This window comes from Chroicocephalus ridibundus, chromosome 7 (genome assembly GCF_963924245.1).
Source record: "Chroicocephalus ridibundus chromosome 7, bChrRid1.1, whole genome shotgun sequence".
NCBI classification, from domain to species: domain Eukaryota; kingdom Metazoa; phylum Chordata; class Aves; order Charadriiformes; family Laridae; genus Chroicocephalus; species Chroicocephalus ridibundus.
This window is the reverse complement of record NC_086290.1, coordinates 21,220,854-21,238,342: the sequence shown is the minus strand read 5'-3', so window position 1 is coordinate 21,238,342 and position 17,489 is coordinate 21,220,854. Positions and strand designations below refer to the sequence as shown.

The 17,489-nt window shown below is 36.9% G+C and overlaps 1 protein-coding gene across 7 annotated transcripts in view; it reads left to right on the top strand.

The window, feature by feature from the left end:
• The window catches only part of LOC134518103 (sodium channel protein type 1 subunit alpha), a 103,024-nt gene that overhangs the window by 49,491 nt on the left and 36,044 nt on the right, over positions 1-17,489 (top strand). For 5 of the 7 annotated variants that reach the window (XM_063340345.1, XM_063340346.1, XM_063340347.1 and 2 more), the window contains 10 exons: positions 4,391-4,454; positions 5,104-5,245; positions 5,409-5,615; positions 6,106-6,411; positions 7,148-7,528; positions 8,703-8,835; positions 9,650-9,888; positions 12,120-12,293; positions 12,920-13,276; positions 13,957-14,439. In XM_063340345.1, coding sequence (XP_063196415.1) covers positions 4,391-4,454; positions 5,104-5,245; positions 5,409-5,615; positions 6,106-6,411; positions 7,148-7,528; positions 8,703-8,835; positions 9,650-9,888; positions 12,120-12,293; positions 12,920-13,276; positions 13,957-14,439 — 2,486 coding nt within the window. The remainder of the gene's footprint in view (positions 1-4,390; positions 4,455-5,103; positions 5,246-5,408; positions 5,616-6,105; positions 6,412-7,147; positions 7,529-8,702; positions 8,836-9,649; positions 9,889-12,119; positions 12,294-12,919; positions 13,277-13,956; positions 14,440-17,489) is intronic. The other 2 variants (XM_063340351.1, XM_063340352.1) reach the window with 1 other exon arrangement.

The following is a 17,489-nucleotide window of genomic DNA, read 5'->3' as shown; positions in this document are numbered from 1 at the left end:
CACTGTGGAGCAGCCAGGACCGACAAATGAAGGCTAAAACTCTGCAGCCAAAAAGCTAAATAGTATCCTGTTCGCATAAATAAATTATTGACCAGGAAGGCAGTATTACCCCTGTATTTAGCACTACTGCAGTTGCCACCGGAATACTATATAGAGTTCGATTTAGATAGAATGTTGAAAAATTGGAGGATGTTCAGAAAAGAGCAGAATGATTAAAGGGTTGGAAAACATGCTTTATACCAAGATAGACCAGCAGCTCAACCTACTTAGCATATCAAAGAGAAGGTTTAAGGGGTGATTTGATCACAGTTGCGAAAAACCTCACGGGGAACAGAAATTTCATCATAGACATATCTTTCATCTAGGAGGAAAAGATATAAAAGGTTCAATAGCTGCAAGTCAAAGCCAGACGGATTTCAAATAGAAGACAGACAGCTTCTAACTGTGATCACACAGCTGATCATTGACTATGATGGATTTCCATCTGAATTTCTTAAATGAAAATGCAATCTTTTTGTGAAGTTCACTTTACTTGAACATGTGAATTCATGGAGATCCCATGCCCCAGGGTCTCCTAATCAAGACCTAGACTTCAAAGTCAAACTTAATTTTCAGCTTTTTTAACAAAGAATCTATAAACTCAAGCTCTGATTTAATTTGATTTAAAGAAGACCTGAAGCCCCCTAAAAAACAAAGTGAATTCAATTAGTGGCAGAAAGTACTTTATTGAATGGCTACTTGAACCTTTAGTGTATTTACACAGGATTTCATGTATATTATGAAATTTATAATTAAATTATGAGCTTATTATGAAGTTAATAAGCTTGTCCTTGCTTACTAGCATTTTCAAAGAGAAAAATTATCTTGTCTCAGCTTCCTGCTCCATTTTTGCAGGTGGGCAGACAGGATACAGAAATGGTTCTCAAATCAGCTGTGTCACAGGGCATTAAGAAGGGACTTACCTGGAGCTCAGAGCAGTGCAATAGCACTGTCTTTTGTAGGAATTATAAAAGTTTTTATGCCGGTAGTCATGTATACTATGCAAAGAAGGCATGTAAGCCCTAATTTTGCCACTGATCTCATTTTTGGAAATACAATTTAGAGACTTTATGTAAGCACTCCTGGCGTTAGTGACTCAAGTGGTCTTTTTTTTTAATTTTTCTTTTTCCAAGATAGCAAATCTGATAAACTTAATGCTAGATAAGTTTAAGTTTATCTTGGCAAGCTTTCCATAAGCAATTTTTTTCTGGTTAATACCATCTCACAATCTATTTTGTGGAATAACAATTATTCTCAGTCATTACCCTAGGTTTACCCAAACAACTGTAATTGTTTGGGTAAATTGGGAATTCTCTTGAAGTAAACTACTCATCCACCAGGGATTTTTTCCCATTTCCCAATCAAATAAAGGGGAGCCAAACATACGCCTTTGATGCAGTGAGGGAACCGACACATTACTTTGGTAAAATACGATTCAGAGTTTTGCATCTAGTTAGGGGACACATGCTTATACCGCTCAGCTCGTGTTGTTATAAAAATTTTCCTATTGTGGCAGTGTTTTGAGCATTTGTCATGGTTGTAACCATGCACTTGGAGAAAGCCTGGGTGGCTGTTATTTCCTGTGGAGCTGGCAAGTACAGCATGCTTACAGGGCACGTCTTGTCTGAATAACAGAACTTGAATACAAACCCTATTTTAGCAGTTCAGCTCAGATGATGCAGTACTGATCAGGACTGACTGCTCCATGTAAACCATATCAAGTCAGGTTTGCATTCTTCCCAACCAGCTGTTATGTTCCAGCGTGTTTTAATCATGATTAGCTGACACAATCCAGAATAAGATTTGCCTCATAAGGGTCAGCTGTGGTCAGCATCATGTCAGCTACCTTTACTATTTGCAGCTGTGTTTCAGCACAGTGCAGTTCTGCAATGCATACCAGCCCAGAATGACAGCAGCTGCTCATAAGGTTGTGCACTTGCACAGTATATAGAAGTTTGCAGATGACGCCAAGTTGGGCCGGAGTGTCAATCTGCTTGAGGGTAGGAAGGCTCTACAGAGGGACCTGGACAGGCTGGATCGATGGGCCAAGGCCAATGGTACGAGGTTCAATAAGGCCAAGTGCCGTGTCCTGCACTTGGGTCACAACAACGCCGTGCAGCGCTACAGGCTTGAGGAAGGATGGCTGGAAAGCTGCCTGGTGGAAAAGGACCTGGGGGGTGTTGGTCGATAGCTGGCTGAATATAAGCCAGCAGTGTGGCCAAGGGGGCCAATAGCATCCTGGCTTGTATCAGAAATAGCGTGGCCAGCAGGGCTAGGGAAGTGATTGTCCCCCTGTACTTGGCACTTGGTGAGGCCACACCTCGAGTACTGTGTTCAGTTTTGGGCCCCTCCCTACAGGAAAGACATTGAGATGCTGGAGCATGTCCAGAGAAGGGCAATGAAGCTGGTGAAGAGTCTAGAGCACAAGTGTTATGAGGAGCGGCTGAGGGAACTGGGACTGTTTAGTCTGAAGAAAAGGAGGCTGAGGGGAGACCTTATCGCTCTCTACAACTACCTGAAAGGAGGTTGTAGTGAGGTGGGTGTTGGTCTTTCTTCCTAAGTTACAAGTGATACAACAGGAGGAAATGGCCTCCAGTTGTACCGGGGAGGTTTAGACTGGATAGAGGCAAAAATTTCTTCACTGAAAGGGTTGTCAAGCATTGGAACAGGCTGCCCAGGGAAGTGGCTATGAGTGACCATCCCTGGAGGTCTTTTAAAGAGGTGTAGGTGTGGTGCTGAGGGACGCGATTTAGTTGTAACTTGGCGGTGCTCCGTTAACAGTTGGACTTGATGATCTTAATGGTCTCTTGTAACCAAAGCGATTCTGTGATTGTAAGATGCAGGTGTATCATTAGACACTGAAATTGAGTTCTTCACAGAGTGTCAGAACAAGATCTACGTACAGCTTAAAACATAACTTTTCCAAATAGTGAATTTTGCTGACAGGATGGAGAGAGGCAGCTGGCCAGGGTACTGTGACCCTTCTGCAGCAAATCAATGTGCAGAGCCAACAGCTTTTGACATCTCCTCAGATTCGAAATTCATTAGCTTATGTAGTAACGCTGCCTGTGCAGCACAGCCACAGTCAAGTTTAAACTCATCTGTGCTGGTAGCATTTCAAATTAAATCATTTTAAGGGAATCTAAAAGGCCAGTTCAATGGAAAAGAAACCCAATGGGGGGTTTACATCTTCTCAGAAAGCAAAAAAGGTACCACCTTAATTCTGAAGTTGCTGTACTTCAGAAGTATTGGAAGCTGGGGGGGTGCTCGAGGGAGTATCACCATGTCCCTACCCTGTCCTTACAGAAATCCTGAGGCAATGCCTTTGGTCTCCATCGGAAATGGGATACTGGGTTATGCTTTGTAAATTGCAAGCTTAAGCCTGTGACCAAATGCCAGATCCTTACTACAGGAGGAAGCTCCTCCTATGATAATTCTTCCAAAATCAAGAGCTTAGCAACTGTAGGCATCTGCTTTGAGGGGAAAAAGAAAAGTACTTCTCAAGGATACAGTCAAAGTGAATCTTAATAAGTACAACTTTTTGTGCACCATCTCTTTATTCTTCTAAGAATAGACAGGTCAGTGTCTTTGGTGTTTAAACCATCTAAAATTTCCTTTAAATACAAGATTAGTGTACAGGTTATTGGATGGTTATCTACAGGGCAAGTTGTTGGAACTTACCCAATTTTTCTCTCCTAAGGTGATCGATAATTTCATCATATACTTCTAAAATCCTACCTACACAAGTTGGTGACTGTCACAGTAACTCTGTCCAAGTTAAATTTAGATATATACCAGGGCTTTCATACCAGTCAGAGAGCTAACTGCAGTGTGCATGAACCCGTAACAGTTAGACCTGTTGGCAGCTGGGTGGTTTTTTGCAGAGCTCACATATTAGATAACTATCACAAGTGTTTGTAAGTGACAAACTGGAACCCTTGGCAATACTGATCAGAAAGTTTGAGATAAATTACCAGTATATTTTTTTCAGATACAATTTATTTATTATAATAAATAACTGTAGAATATAATTTCATGAAGTGTGATTTAGGTCAGTGATCAGACTGAAGGGAGAATTGTACGTTTCATCTACATCCAGCAGCATTTGACAGGATTTTTCGTACATTTTGGGATTTTAACAGTAAGTGCTGTGAGTGATAGCACTTACTACAATTCATACTGTCATTTACTCTAAAGTTATGGTCATGCTGAAAAAATAATACTTCTTGTGTAAAATTGTATCTGAAATCAACTTAACACTTTTAGAGGGGGACTATTTATTTCATAGACCTGTAAGAAAACTTTCATATTCAGAATTTTATAACTTTTTAAAAATTTCTTTTCTAAACAGGTCATTTTTATTTTCTGGAAGGGCAAAGCGATGCTCTGCTTTGCGGAAATAGTTCTGATGCTGGGTAAGACCAAATTTCGTTGAATTATTGCACCGTGTACAAATTAGATCCACATTCTTTAGGGGGAATGTGTGTGTGTTGTATTTTGAGTGACCACTTTCTTTCACATAAGAAATACTAGGATTTTACACTGGACTGAGGATTTGGGTTCCTTGTCAGAGCTCAGCGGATTGGTTAGATGAGCTTAGTCTTTGCACGAATGAATCAGTAATTTGGTATTAGCAATTTGGTATTAAATTGGTATTATGAATCTGTAATTTGGTATTATATTGAATGAGAAGTAACAGAGGCAGTAGCTGGAAAACCCGTGTTATTTTGCAGTTCCAGCTGCACATATGAGTACTAGCAGGCTCAGACAGTAGGAAACACAGACACTGACATTAAAGTTACAACATTAATAATTAAAGACATTATTTGGAATATTATGTTTTAGAAGCTTAGATTAAACTTTTGACACTAATTTTATGTGCCTTTCCTGCTTAATTTTTCTAGTGTCCTTTAAAATAATTTTCTATTAAATATCACAACTGCTATTATTTCTAGTCTGATTAACTAAAGAAAAGTCCACTTTATAACCGTAATCTTCTCCTGAACATTCCAGGTGATAATATTAAAATAACTATATAAGGTAACACCCAGTTTGTCTTTGTAGGCAGTGCCCAGAAGGATATACATGTGTGAAAGCTGGTAGAAACCCCAATTATGGCTACACAAGTTTTGACACCTTCAGCTGGGCTTTCTTGTCACTATTTCGCTTGATGACTCAAGACTTCTGGGAAAATCTTTATCAATTGGTGAGGATTACTTAATGCAAAATAGACCAAATATGTTTGTACCAATAATGCAAGAGTCTTAAAGTCAATTTTCTTATGTTATCTTAATTTCTTAATTTTAACAACATAAAAAACAGAACTTTTGTTAAACTATCCTTGCTTATAAATGTATTCTTATTTCCAGACACTGCGTGCTGCTGGGAAAACATACATGATATTTTTTGTTCTGGTGATTTTTCTGGGCTCTTTCTACCTGATCAACTTGATCTTGGCTGTGGTCGCCATGGCCTATGAAGAACAGAATCAAGCAACCATGGAAGAGGCAGAACAGAAAGAGGCAGAATTTCAACAGATGCTGGAACAACTGAAGAAGCAACAAGAAGCAGCTCAGGTAGAATCTATGGTGTAGTAATGCAGAAGTGTATAGAAGTCATTTTACTAGACAGATTCACCCTCTGCTTTCTGAATTTGGAGTTATAAAACACCCTGTTGGGCTTTCAACAACAGAGCTAGCTCAGAGATTTTCTATTCTGCACTAAAGACATTGTACTGTAAACGATCCAGCCATAATCGAGAAGAAATACTCAAAACTAAGTATACATTATTCATTATGTTTTTCTTAGTCTAGTGTCATTAATACGGTCTGTTAGACTTCTGCATTTAAAACTACTCACGAAAGATGGAAGAAGGCTATGACCAACACATATCTTGAGTCAACTGAGTAATAAAAATTAGGAAAAAAATAGGCAGAGGACATCCTATGGAAAGTATTAAGATCCAGGGTGTTTGGACTAGAAATTATGGATAAGTAAATTAAAAAAAAACAAACCCACAATGTCATGGTTTGCTCAGTGACACAAATTCATTCTGCATCATGGCAGGCAGCAGCAGTGGCAGCAGCAGCAGTAACAGCATCCGCGGAGTCAAGGGAGCCCAGCGCTGGGGGAGAAGCAGGAGGGCTCTCAGAAAGTTCCTCAGAGGCATCAAAACTGAGCTCAAAGAGTGCGAAAGAGAGGAGAAACAGAAGGAAAAAAAGAAAACAGAAAGAACAGTCTGGAGGAGAGGAAAAAGATGAAGATGAATTTCACAAGTCTGAATCAGAAGACAGCATCAGAAGGAAAGGTTTCCGATTATCTATTGAAGGCAATAGATTGACATATGAAAAGAAGTATTCTTCTCCACATCAGGTATTGCATATAGTTTAGTAGAAGCGTACATTTAAAGCTTCCTAAGCTATTACAAAGCTACTTTAGTCTTCCTGGTACTGTAATATGACCCTACTGCCTAAAGAAAGGGAACACTGAGATTTTCATTAAACTTTATTATTGTTGCTGGTGCTTGAGAGAAAGTGCTGTAGCTGCTAGATTGTCTTGTAAAACACCACAGGGACTTAAGTGTAACCTCATATCACCATTCTTGTAATAGGATTGTTTAAAAATCATATTAAAATATTCTCTGATTGATTCCGTGGGGGTTTTTTAGAATGATTATATATTTATATATTATCTTACTTATTAAAATGCTACATTATTTTTCCATTATGATAGCCTCATATTTTCATCCTGCATCAATGATGTTTGGAGGTTGGTTCAATACATGGAGGATACTGCATGCATGAAAGAATGTTCATATATATGCTCCCTTTTTTGCTTGATGGGTATCGTACACTACTCTATTCAGCAACTCTAACTGACATTAGGAGAAAGGGGTGCTCAAAATTGGTTTTGTCTTAAAAATCCATGAACAGTGGTATTTCTGTCTGCAAAATATAAATATGATTAAATACATACAAAAATTTCACAGCAGCATTTAGCTTCTGGGAAAAATGGTTACTCTCGTATAAGAAAAAAAACACCCTATGCTATCCTAATAATGCTAAGTTTGAAGGTTTCAGCTAATAATCAGAATTTTTTTTGCCTGCAGTCTTTGCTGAGCATTCGAGGCTCCCTGTTTTCTCCACGGCGTAACAGCAGAACAAGTCTTTTCAGCTTCAGAGGTAGAGCAAAGGATATAGGATCAGAAAATGACTTTGCTGATGATGAGCACAGCACTTTTGAAGACAATGATAGCAGAAGAGATTCTCTCTTTGTGCCGCGCAGACATGGTGAACGGCGCAACAGTAACATTAGTCAGGCCAGTAGGTCATCCAGGATGCTGGCAGTGTTTCCAGTGAATGGGAAGATGCACAGCACTGTGGATTGCAATGGGGTGGTTTCCTTGGTTGGTGGACCATCTGTTCCTACATCGCCTGTTGGACAGCTTCTGCCAGAGGTGATAATAGATAAACCAGCTACTGATGACAATGTAAGAAAGTTTTAAATAGCTTAGGCATCGTGGCCTTTTCTTACTGCACCAGCCAGTGTTTTCTACAGAATGGAACCCTTGGCAATGCTTCCTGGTTGGTCAAGCTGTGAATGCTTCTGCATCTTGTAAAATCTTTAATAAGTAAAACAGCTAAGATAGGTTTGCAACCTAAGCATTTACTTACAAATTTCTCATAACTAAAAAATACAATTTGCAGTTTCTAAGTGATAAAATATTAACTTACACATTCATAAAAGCACTATACTGTATTACTGTGCTATACTTTACTTTTACTGATCTAAAGGTCTGGCTATGGTCTGCAAAACCATAGTTACTGTACGATTGAAAATAATGTACAAAAATCTTATCACATAATGGCAATCAATATGATGACGCTATTACCACTTTATCAAAATTAGCATTATTAGTTAATTTTGATAACATTCTTTCTTATCGCCCCAGTTAAAAATGTAAGGAAGTTGTCACTTCTTTATTATCATTTATTTCTCATTCCTATATATTTTCCATCCATTGCTGGTGCAGTTCTGTAGTGTAGATAACAAATAGTTCATTGGAAGATCGCATTTCAATACATACTTCCAAAAATACCAATGCCTGTGTGAACATATGTGCAGCATATATTGCTGCAATTCTCTTACCATATACAAGGTAAGAGAAGACGTCTCAAAAAATTTCTTGCTTAGTTCAAAGTTGTCTACTCACGTTACTAAAAAAACACTAGCATGAGGAAGCATGAGGAAGTCAGACTTTTCTTACTTGCTACAGTTTGCCTAGGGGAAGAGACTATTATGTTACAAACCCCGGAATATTCTGACAACAGAAGCAAGGAAAAAAAATACAGTTTGCAAAAAACTTATACAATATATTTAACTCAATCCTTTTCCATTTGTTTGAATCATTTTTCATAGCTTGAAGGAAAGAAATGCAAAAGTTAAGTAAATAAACTCTCAGTCTTGAACAGTAGATAACTATTGCCTGGTATCTTTTAAAAAATATTTAAAAGATACGAAAAAAGTAATAAAAGTCTGACATGATAAAAATTGAAGTGCACGAAGCACGTATCCAAGCTAAGACATTAATAACAGGGTTCTATATAGTATTTGCTTATCTTATTACTCTAACATGGTCTCACCTATTATTGTTCTCTGTATAGGGCACCACTACAGAAACAGAAATGAGGAAGAGAATATCAAGCTCTTTCCATGTTTCAATGGACTTCCTTGAAGATCCTGCTTTAAGGGAAAGAGCCATGAGCATCGCTAGCATCCTCACAAACACTGTGGAAGGTGTGTGCTGCACATGTTTCTCAATGGACTTCTGAAAATTTGAGTATAACTTAAAAATTGATTTAAAATAGCTTAATTAACAGATACCATCCCACAGACCAACACATTTAACAGTAAGCTCAAAGCTCTTTATTCATTAAGGTTATTACATAAGTAAGCATTTCTATCTCATTGCTTTGCCACCATCTACCTCATGTGGTCAACAGTACTACAGAGTTATTTTTGATGGTCATAACCGAGTGGGTCCCTATGCATATTAATTTAAAATATATTATTGGACACAAAAAGGCCATTGAACATTTTTCAAATATAAGCATCCATTGTTAAAATATATACGTGTTTTTAGCAGTTATGTTTATTCAGTGGGTCTTTAAAGAAGTGCTATTCTAGGTGATACTTTTTTTTTCTTGAACTAGGAACAAAAATTATATTGAAAATTTTTACCTAAACACCATGATTTTCAAAATAAAAATATTTACATATAGAAAAGTAAGTGGGAGGAACAGGCTGAAGTGTAATCAAGGAACAATAAAAGACATAATACAAATAGATGCATAAATTGATACTGATCAGAACAGTGATTGGAATACAAAGAAGTTATGCTTGATAGGTAAGCTTTGAACAAAATAAATACACTCGATAACAATTTTTCAAGACTCTTTTGAAAAGCCCTGTAAAAAAGTATAAAGGGCATGTTTGCAGGAGGTTAATCACTACCGGTTCAGACTGACTACCTGACTGGTACAATTCACATAGGATTGAGGAATGTTACAGCAATCACAAAGTTACCTGTGTGTACTTCCTTTTCCCACAGAACTTGAAGAATCAAGACAGAAATGCCCACCATGTTGGTATAAATTTGCAAATATTTTCTTGATCTGGGACTGCAGCCCACATTGGTTAAAAGTAAAACATATCGTCAACTTAGTGGTAATGGACCCATTTGTTGACCTGGCTATTACAATTTGCATTGTTTTAAATACACTCTTTATGGCTATGGAACATTATCCAATGACTGATGAATTCAATAATGTACTTTCAGTTGGAAATCTGGTAAGTCTATTGGGTTTTTATGTTCATGATTTGGAAGGAAGTATGTCTAAAATAACTGAAAGAAGGAGTTTTAAGAGCTTTTTTTTACTCTTTAGAAAGTAGATTTATTGGACGTTTATTGGTCTCCAGATATGACTCTATCAGAACATTTTTAAAAATTTCACTGCCAACCCTGGCTCATGTAATTACGGATACTGTAAAATCAATATATGTGTTAGTGTCCTGCAGAAGCTGATTTGTCTAACTACTAAACCAGGAAATGCATTACTTGCATGAAAAAGAAGCTATGCAAATAAACGAAGTGATACTTTTTCAATCAATACAGTACAAATCTTTAAATTATGAATGTGTTTTTAATTGCTGTGTTTCCTGAGCACAGGTTTACAGTAGCTAAAAGAGCCATTTAAAAGCATTTATAGAATTTTCTTCTGTAAAAGACTTGTATCGATCATTTTCTTTATATGCTTTATGTAAAACTATGATAAATATTCTGCAATACTTTTTCCTCTTACAGTTTTTATATTTTTTATCATCAGATAATTAGTAAGATATCTTCTCCTCATGTTGTCAGCTATGTTTTCTCCCTTTTACTTCAAAAAGATAAATTATTAAAGAATTCAGGAGTTAATTTTTTGTAGCTCTGATGCTTTTGAACTGACAGGTTTGATCACATAGAAGTATCTGCAGCTGCAGTCCTACTTTGTCTTTTATTTTAAGAATTGATTTCTTATAATGGGATTTTTAATAATCCTTGCTTTATAATGAGGAAAAAAATATCTCAGATCATGTAAATAACTACAGGATTTAGAAGGGAGAATTAATAGATATATGCATAGCTGGTTTTCATATACTTAAAATAAGGGAAGCCGAATCTGAGTTTCCTAGTAAAATATAAAATCTTGTATTTTAGCATTTTATAGGTTTGTTTTCCAACCAAGAAAATGCCATATAAATCTTGGTGTACATCTGACTACAAAGAGAGTGGGAGACAACCTGGCCATAAGCACTATGCTCTTCCAGTCTTAGGCTCCCTGACATAAACCCCTTCTGCAATATAGAGGCCCTCAGGGTTCGCCTGCTCCAGTAGTTCCACCTTAAAGTGCCTTCATGAGCTCCCCACCCTGATTGTTAGGAACCTAAGTCAGCATTTCAAACTGCGTTTATTCATTCCTAACTCTTCCTCAGTGGTTCCAATGCTGTAGCCAACAAAATAGTAACCTTTCCCTCTCCATTGTTTACATCTGGAACGTATGAAAAGACTGTAATAAAATATACTTGAGCATTGGTGTTCCTTGGCAGAGCAAGTCAGACTCTACTTGTCCATCTCCTGATGATCCCAGCTAGACTATTCTCTTTAGCTGTCCCATTTTCTGTTCAGCTTGCTTGAAAATGGGTTATCAAAAACAAAAAAAAAAGAAAGCATTTCAGACCAGGGCTCAGGCAGCCTTTAATGGTGGCTTTAGTACATTCCTATCCTACAGGAAATTCTAAAACCTCTCTCAAAGCTACTCAGGGTCACTACCTTGGTGGTTCCTAAATACGATTCCTACTTCATTCAGCATAGCATCATGATGAGAAATGATTGCCAGAAATATCACATTTAAAATGCATTCTTAAATGCTTTTTCATTCCTGACATTAAAGTGGTTGAGCCAATCAACTTCACTGAACTTACTGGCAACACCCAGCTTTCAGGAAGTTACTGTATCTCAGTTGATCTCCATCTGGTATAGATAATCTTATCTCTGTTGAACTGAATGGGATTATGGCAGGATATAGCAGCAAAGGAACGGCCCCTCTGGAGTCTTAGATTTGGCCTCATTCATGCTGCTCTATAATGTAATTACTATATCAAGAAAGATGTTATACCGTATAATTTCTTGGAAAGCATTTTGGTTTATGTTGTGAAAATCAAATTTGGGATTGTGTTTGTACAGTACAGGAGAAAGTCCATATCCTGATAGAGTTGAAATTGGATTATGAATGTTATGAAACAGAAGCTTATATAATTTGTTTAGTATAAAATTTAATTAATTGAAAAAATTACTTGGTTTGTATGACACTTGGTAAGGGAAGGTGGGCAAAATAAATCACTACAGTAGCAAACTATTTTTCAGTATCGGTTTTGGATAAGACATTGCAGATATGTAGCTTGAATTAAAAACCTAGACAACAGCTAAATCAGTAATGTTATATTTCACAATGAAATAACAAACTGTATTTTGAATGCAGGTCTTCACTGGAATTTTCACAGCAGAAATGTTTCTCAAGATAATTGCAATGGATCCTTACTATTATTTCCAGGAAGGCTGGAATATTTTTGATGGTTTTATTGTAACCCTTAGCTTGGTTGAGCTTGGTCTTGCAGATGTGGAAGGACTGTCAGTTCTTCGATCATTCAGATTGGTAAATATATATCAATTGCATTGATTTTTCAGAGGGGCTTCATTAAAATAATACATTTTTTTGCCCTAAAAATCTGCTTGATGTTTGCCATGATGCTGGTCCTGATGTCTCTTTCATTAGTACAAAACCTTATTACTTGCAGTATCTTACTGTCTTCAATGGGAATTGATAGAGATCCAAAAAGACAGCAATGGGTGCCCTGAGCTGATTTCCAATACACTTATTGTATATATACATTTTAAACATCCCGCTATGCAGAAACAAATCAACTCACTAGATGTATTGCGCTCTGATTGGTATCACAGGAATAGATCTGCTCTACAAATGCCAGTAGAAAAGTGGCCCAGGTGATTTTAACAGACGAACCCTAGATTTTAAATTCCATCTAATGTGACTGGTAGCTTCTTTGACCTTCAGTAAAAACTATGCTTTGAGGATATCAAGCTCAAACTTCACAAAATTTTGTTGACTGAACCTTCCATCTTTATGCTTTTAGACAAGAGGATACCCTCTGAACAGCCATACTCAGGGCATATTTTGCAGTAATATCCTTCCACAAATTAACTTTAAAATATCTTTGTGTCTTTCTTGCTAGTTGTCCTAACAATATTTTTCTTTTCTTCCAGTTACGAGTTTTCAAACTGGCAAAATCTTGGCCAACACTAAATATGCTGATTAAGATTATTGGCAACTCAGTGGGGGCTTTGGGGAACCTGACCCTGGTGCTGGCCATCATTGTCTTCATTTTCGCTGTGGTTGGGATGCAGCTGTTTGGGAAAAACTACAAGGAATGTGTCTGCAAAATCGCAAGTGACTGTGTTCTTCCACGCTGGCACATGCAAGATTTTTTTCACTCTTTTTTGATTGTATTTCGAGTGCTGTGTGGAGAATGGATAGAAACGATGTGGGACTGCATGGAGGTTGCAGGCCAAGCCATGTGCCTTACAGTCTTCATGATGGTCATGGTGATTGGAAACCTAGTGGTATGTAATCAAAGCATTAGCAGAAAATTATGTGGCAATAAAGTTGGCTCAATCCTGAAGTGAATTAAGTGCTCTGGCTCTGCTTCAACAAAGCACTTAAGCAGGTCGTTTCAAGCAATGCTTAAATTTAAGCTTAAGAGCTTTTTTGGATTGAGAACAAAGTATTCTGCAATATCAAAATCCTAAAAATGTTAAAGTGAACACTTAGTCACATTCTTAATTTGTCTTTTGGGTCTTTGTAAATATTTTGTGCTTCAAATAATTTTAGTTTATGGGCTCTTCATAAACTATTTGCTGGGGATTTTTTTATTATTTCTCCCGTATGATTAGTCATCTAAATAATCTACTTTCTGATGTGTGATGGGATAAATTAAAGTTTTTAATGATGCTGAATAGCAAATCTGTTATCTCCATTTTTGGATTACAAAATTTTGCACCAAAATATTTATATACTGTGGGTATTTAAAGACACATTTACAGATATGAGTTAGTTGTAGGAATATTTTTTAATAATGAGCAGGATCTAAGCAAAATTTAAAAAGCTTAGGTTTTTATGGAGAAGGGAAAAAGTTTTGAAAAGGGATTTCAGTCTTCGATGTCACTTACACAACAATTTTTAATAAAATAAATGTTCTTTGTTGGGATAAAGTCTAGAATGTCCTTTTTTTATCTTTCTGCAGGTACTGAACCTATTTTTGGCCTTGCTGTTGAGCTCATTTAGTGCAGACAACCTTGCCGTTACAGACGATGACAATGAAATGAATAATCTCCAAATTGCTGTAGCAAGAATGCAGAAGGGCATAGACTATGTGAAAAGAAAAGCACGTGAATTCATCCAAAAAGCTTTTGTTAAAAAACAAAAAGCTTTAGATGAAATCAAACCACTTGAAGATTTGAACAACAAAAATAGCTGTATTTCTAACCATACAACTGTGGATCTAAGCAAGGACCATGACTATATTAAAGATGTGAATGGAACAACTAGTGGCATAGGCACAGGCAGCAGTGTGGAAAAATACATAATTGATGAAAGTGATTACATGTCATTCATAAACAACCCAAGTCTCACTGTGACCGTGCCCATTGCTGTGGGTGAATCCGACTTTGAAAATCTAAACACAGAGGAATTTAGCAGTGAATCAGACCTGGAAGAAAGCAAAGAGGTATTTAGATAACTTGTGCATTTCCCTCTGTTCTTTTGAGTATTTTTTTTTTCAGCATAAGCCAGTGTATTCAGATCTTGATCATTTGTTATTTTGACACATCTTTGTACATGGACATAAATGAGTGTATAAAGGAGAGTTTAATTCTTGATGAACAGAAGTGTGAGAAAGGGTTAAAAATTACATTCTCCAGGAGGAGATAAGCGGCCAGGCAAAGGGAGACCAAACTAATCCATAAGAACTGTTTACGGTCCATATGGTAGTTGCAATAACTGGTAGAGCAGAGCAGTGCTTTAGCTCCATCCTTATTCCACCAGAAACTTCTGTTTGCCTCCTGTAACAAGGGTCCCATGAGGCATGTTATACATATCTCTGCCACTCAAAAAAATCCCCCTCTGTGGGATTTTTTTGTGAGCAGGTATAAAACAAAACATGGAGGTAGTTTATGTATTTCCTGTAGACACTGGAATTCTTTTAGATTTTAAAATTGTCAGCACTTCTAGACCTGGATTCCCATAAAAAGAAGTTTTAACCATGGACTCTTTCATATACTTCAGATTCATTTAGTTGTTAAAACTGAAAAATAGTATCAACAGACAAAAATATCTAAGGGAATGCCAAAGCAGACTATAGATATAAAGCCTTGTTGAGACCTGTATTTTTTAAAAATAAACTAAGGCTACTGTCTGTGGCTACTTTTAAAAAATAATTTAAATCTATTTGATAACGTAATTTGAAAAACAACTGCACCCTCGGTGACTTAGTTTGTTGCCATTTTAGTCAAATCAGAAAATTATCTTTCTAGACACTTTAACGAAATTAATTTTCTGACTTGAGGAACCTCAACCTTAAAATAGCTAGTTTCCATTCTGGTAGCAATCGAGTTTCTTTGTGGGATAGCTTATCTTCCCCTGCCACTGTTGTATTGCTAACAGTATTTAAGACACCTAATTTTAGGCGAGCTGAATTCTGTAGTGCCATCACTTGATTGTGTATAATCCCTCTAGTGCTCTCCACAAAAATCCAGCGTTAAGCTAAGTGCAGTCTTTGGATCCTCCCCTGAGAAAGGAGACCCGTACAAAACCGCCTCTCCCTATGGCAAGCTATTTCAGAGACAGTGTTGTTCCCATTTCCCAATTAATATCTGAAGTGTTAATATTTAATATTAGCCAAGATGTCTTATAATTTGCCTTTGACTCAAGCTTCTGAACTGGTGCCACAAATAGAGGTTTTAAGAATGTATTTGAGCACGTGATGAACTTGCCCGAGGAGGAAGAATTTATAATTAAAACAACATTTAAACAAAGATCCATTGGAGAAAAGCAACCACTGCTCATCTACTCTCCCCACAACTACCTTAACGCTGGCCAGTCCAGTCTTCCAACCCATCATACAGAAGGCAGTCAAGTGGAGTGACACAAGCTGGTTTATGACTGATCAACGAGGCATAGATTCAGTTTAGGAAAGCTTTCTGTAAATGTACTACTACCTGTAGGAGCAGGGTTACCTTTTGTCATGTTGAGAAAGTACTATGACATTTCTGACTTCCTCCAGAAGCTTATGAAAAAGCAGCTCTGTTATATAGTTTTCCATGGAAAATCCATCCAGCAGTGCTGTTTTGGATTTGAGTCCAACTCCTTATCTTATATGGACTGTTAGTATAATGGGACTGTAGAAAAGAAATGATAAACACCAGAACAGCAGAGCCTTTGAATTAGCTGCATTTTTTTACGAGATCCCACTTACAAAAGACTGTATGTATTCTCTACTTCTCAGGCCAGAGGGCACTAAGAGGCACGTTCCAGCTGGCTTCAGTCCAAATTGAGTTTTTCAGCACCATTCCTAGAGTTTTACATTGCTGGCCACGATCTTTTTTTGCTGATAGGGTCAGCTTTAAAAGTGGGAGGTTTCCATGGGGGTTTTGTTTGCTTGTTTGCTTTATTTTCCTTTGTTTTGTTTTTCAGTTCAGTACAAAGTAACAAATTAAATATCTTAAAATTACAAATTACACTGTTAATTTCAAAGAGCTTTGTTTTAGTGTGCAAAAAGTAGCTGCCAGTAATTACAGAAAATCTGCTTTTTAGAAGAAAAGAGAGCAATAAAATGAAAAGGGATTTTTTTCCAAAAATGAAAAAGCTTTGGAAAAGTTCAGAAAGGTATTTTAAAAATTATTTTGAAAATTGGTAAATCATACTGCAAAGGATGATTTGTGAAAATTGGATTACTAGAAGTATATGATATTTTTGTAAAAATATCAGAGAGGCAACTCTGTAATGTAATTTGGAAAAAAACCTCTATGAATTGATTCTTGTGGCAAATAATGACAGAGCCTGAAACTGGATACATCAACCCATTTTCCTGATAAAGTTGAAACATTTTTCTTCCAATCTCTATAGTCACCACAAGATGAAATTAACTAAAAACTGGCTACTTAAAATATTACAAATTTTATTAAGCATCATGCAACTCAATGTCAATGAGTCCTAGAACTGTTGCTGAAAAAACGGACTGGCTACTGCTTTAATAAGAGTTTTGTTGTTAGGGTTTGGGGATTTTTTTTTTTTGCCCTCAATAGCAGAAAGCCTGCTGCAACCTAGCATTGATGAACCTATCTTGCATTTGCTCTGTTATTTTGTTTACCTCTACCTCCTTAAATATGTTTTCTTCACAGTTTTTACCCAATCTTTAGCCATGACACCAACCAGCTAATTGCAATCAGGTCCCGTCTGCATGTTACTGTGGTTTCAGAATTTTTAGGATAGAATTAGCTAAAGTGCATTCAGTTTTTTAAAATTTGGTTTCCACCTTCCACTCCCCTCTCTTTACACTCATGATGTTAGGTTTTGTCATGAACCTATGATTTTTCAACCATGAACCATGAACAATGAACCAAATTTCATTAGGTTAAAAAACACAGTCTGATGTTTTACGAGCCATCATTAATCTACCTCAGCCGTATTGTATGCAGCTTCTGCTTCACTCGGAGCTAGAGTTTCAGCAATTTTAATCTGGATTTGCTGACCTCTAAAATATAGCGTTCTCAGTGCTTT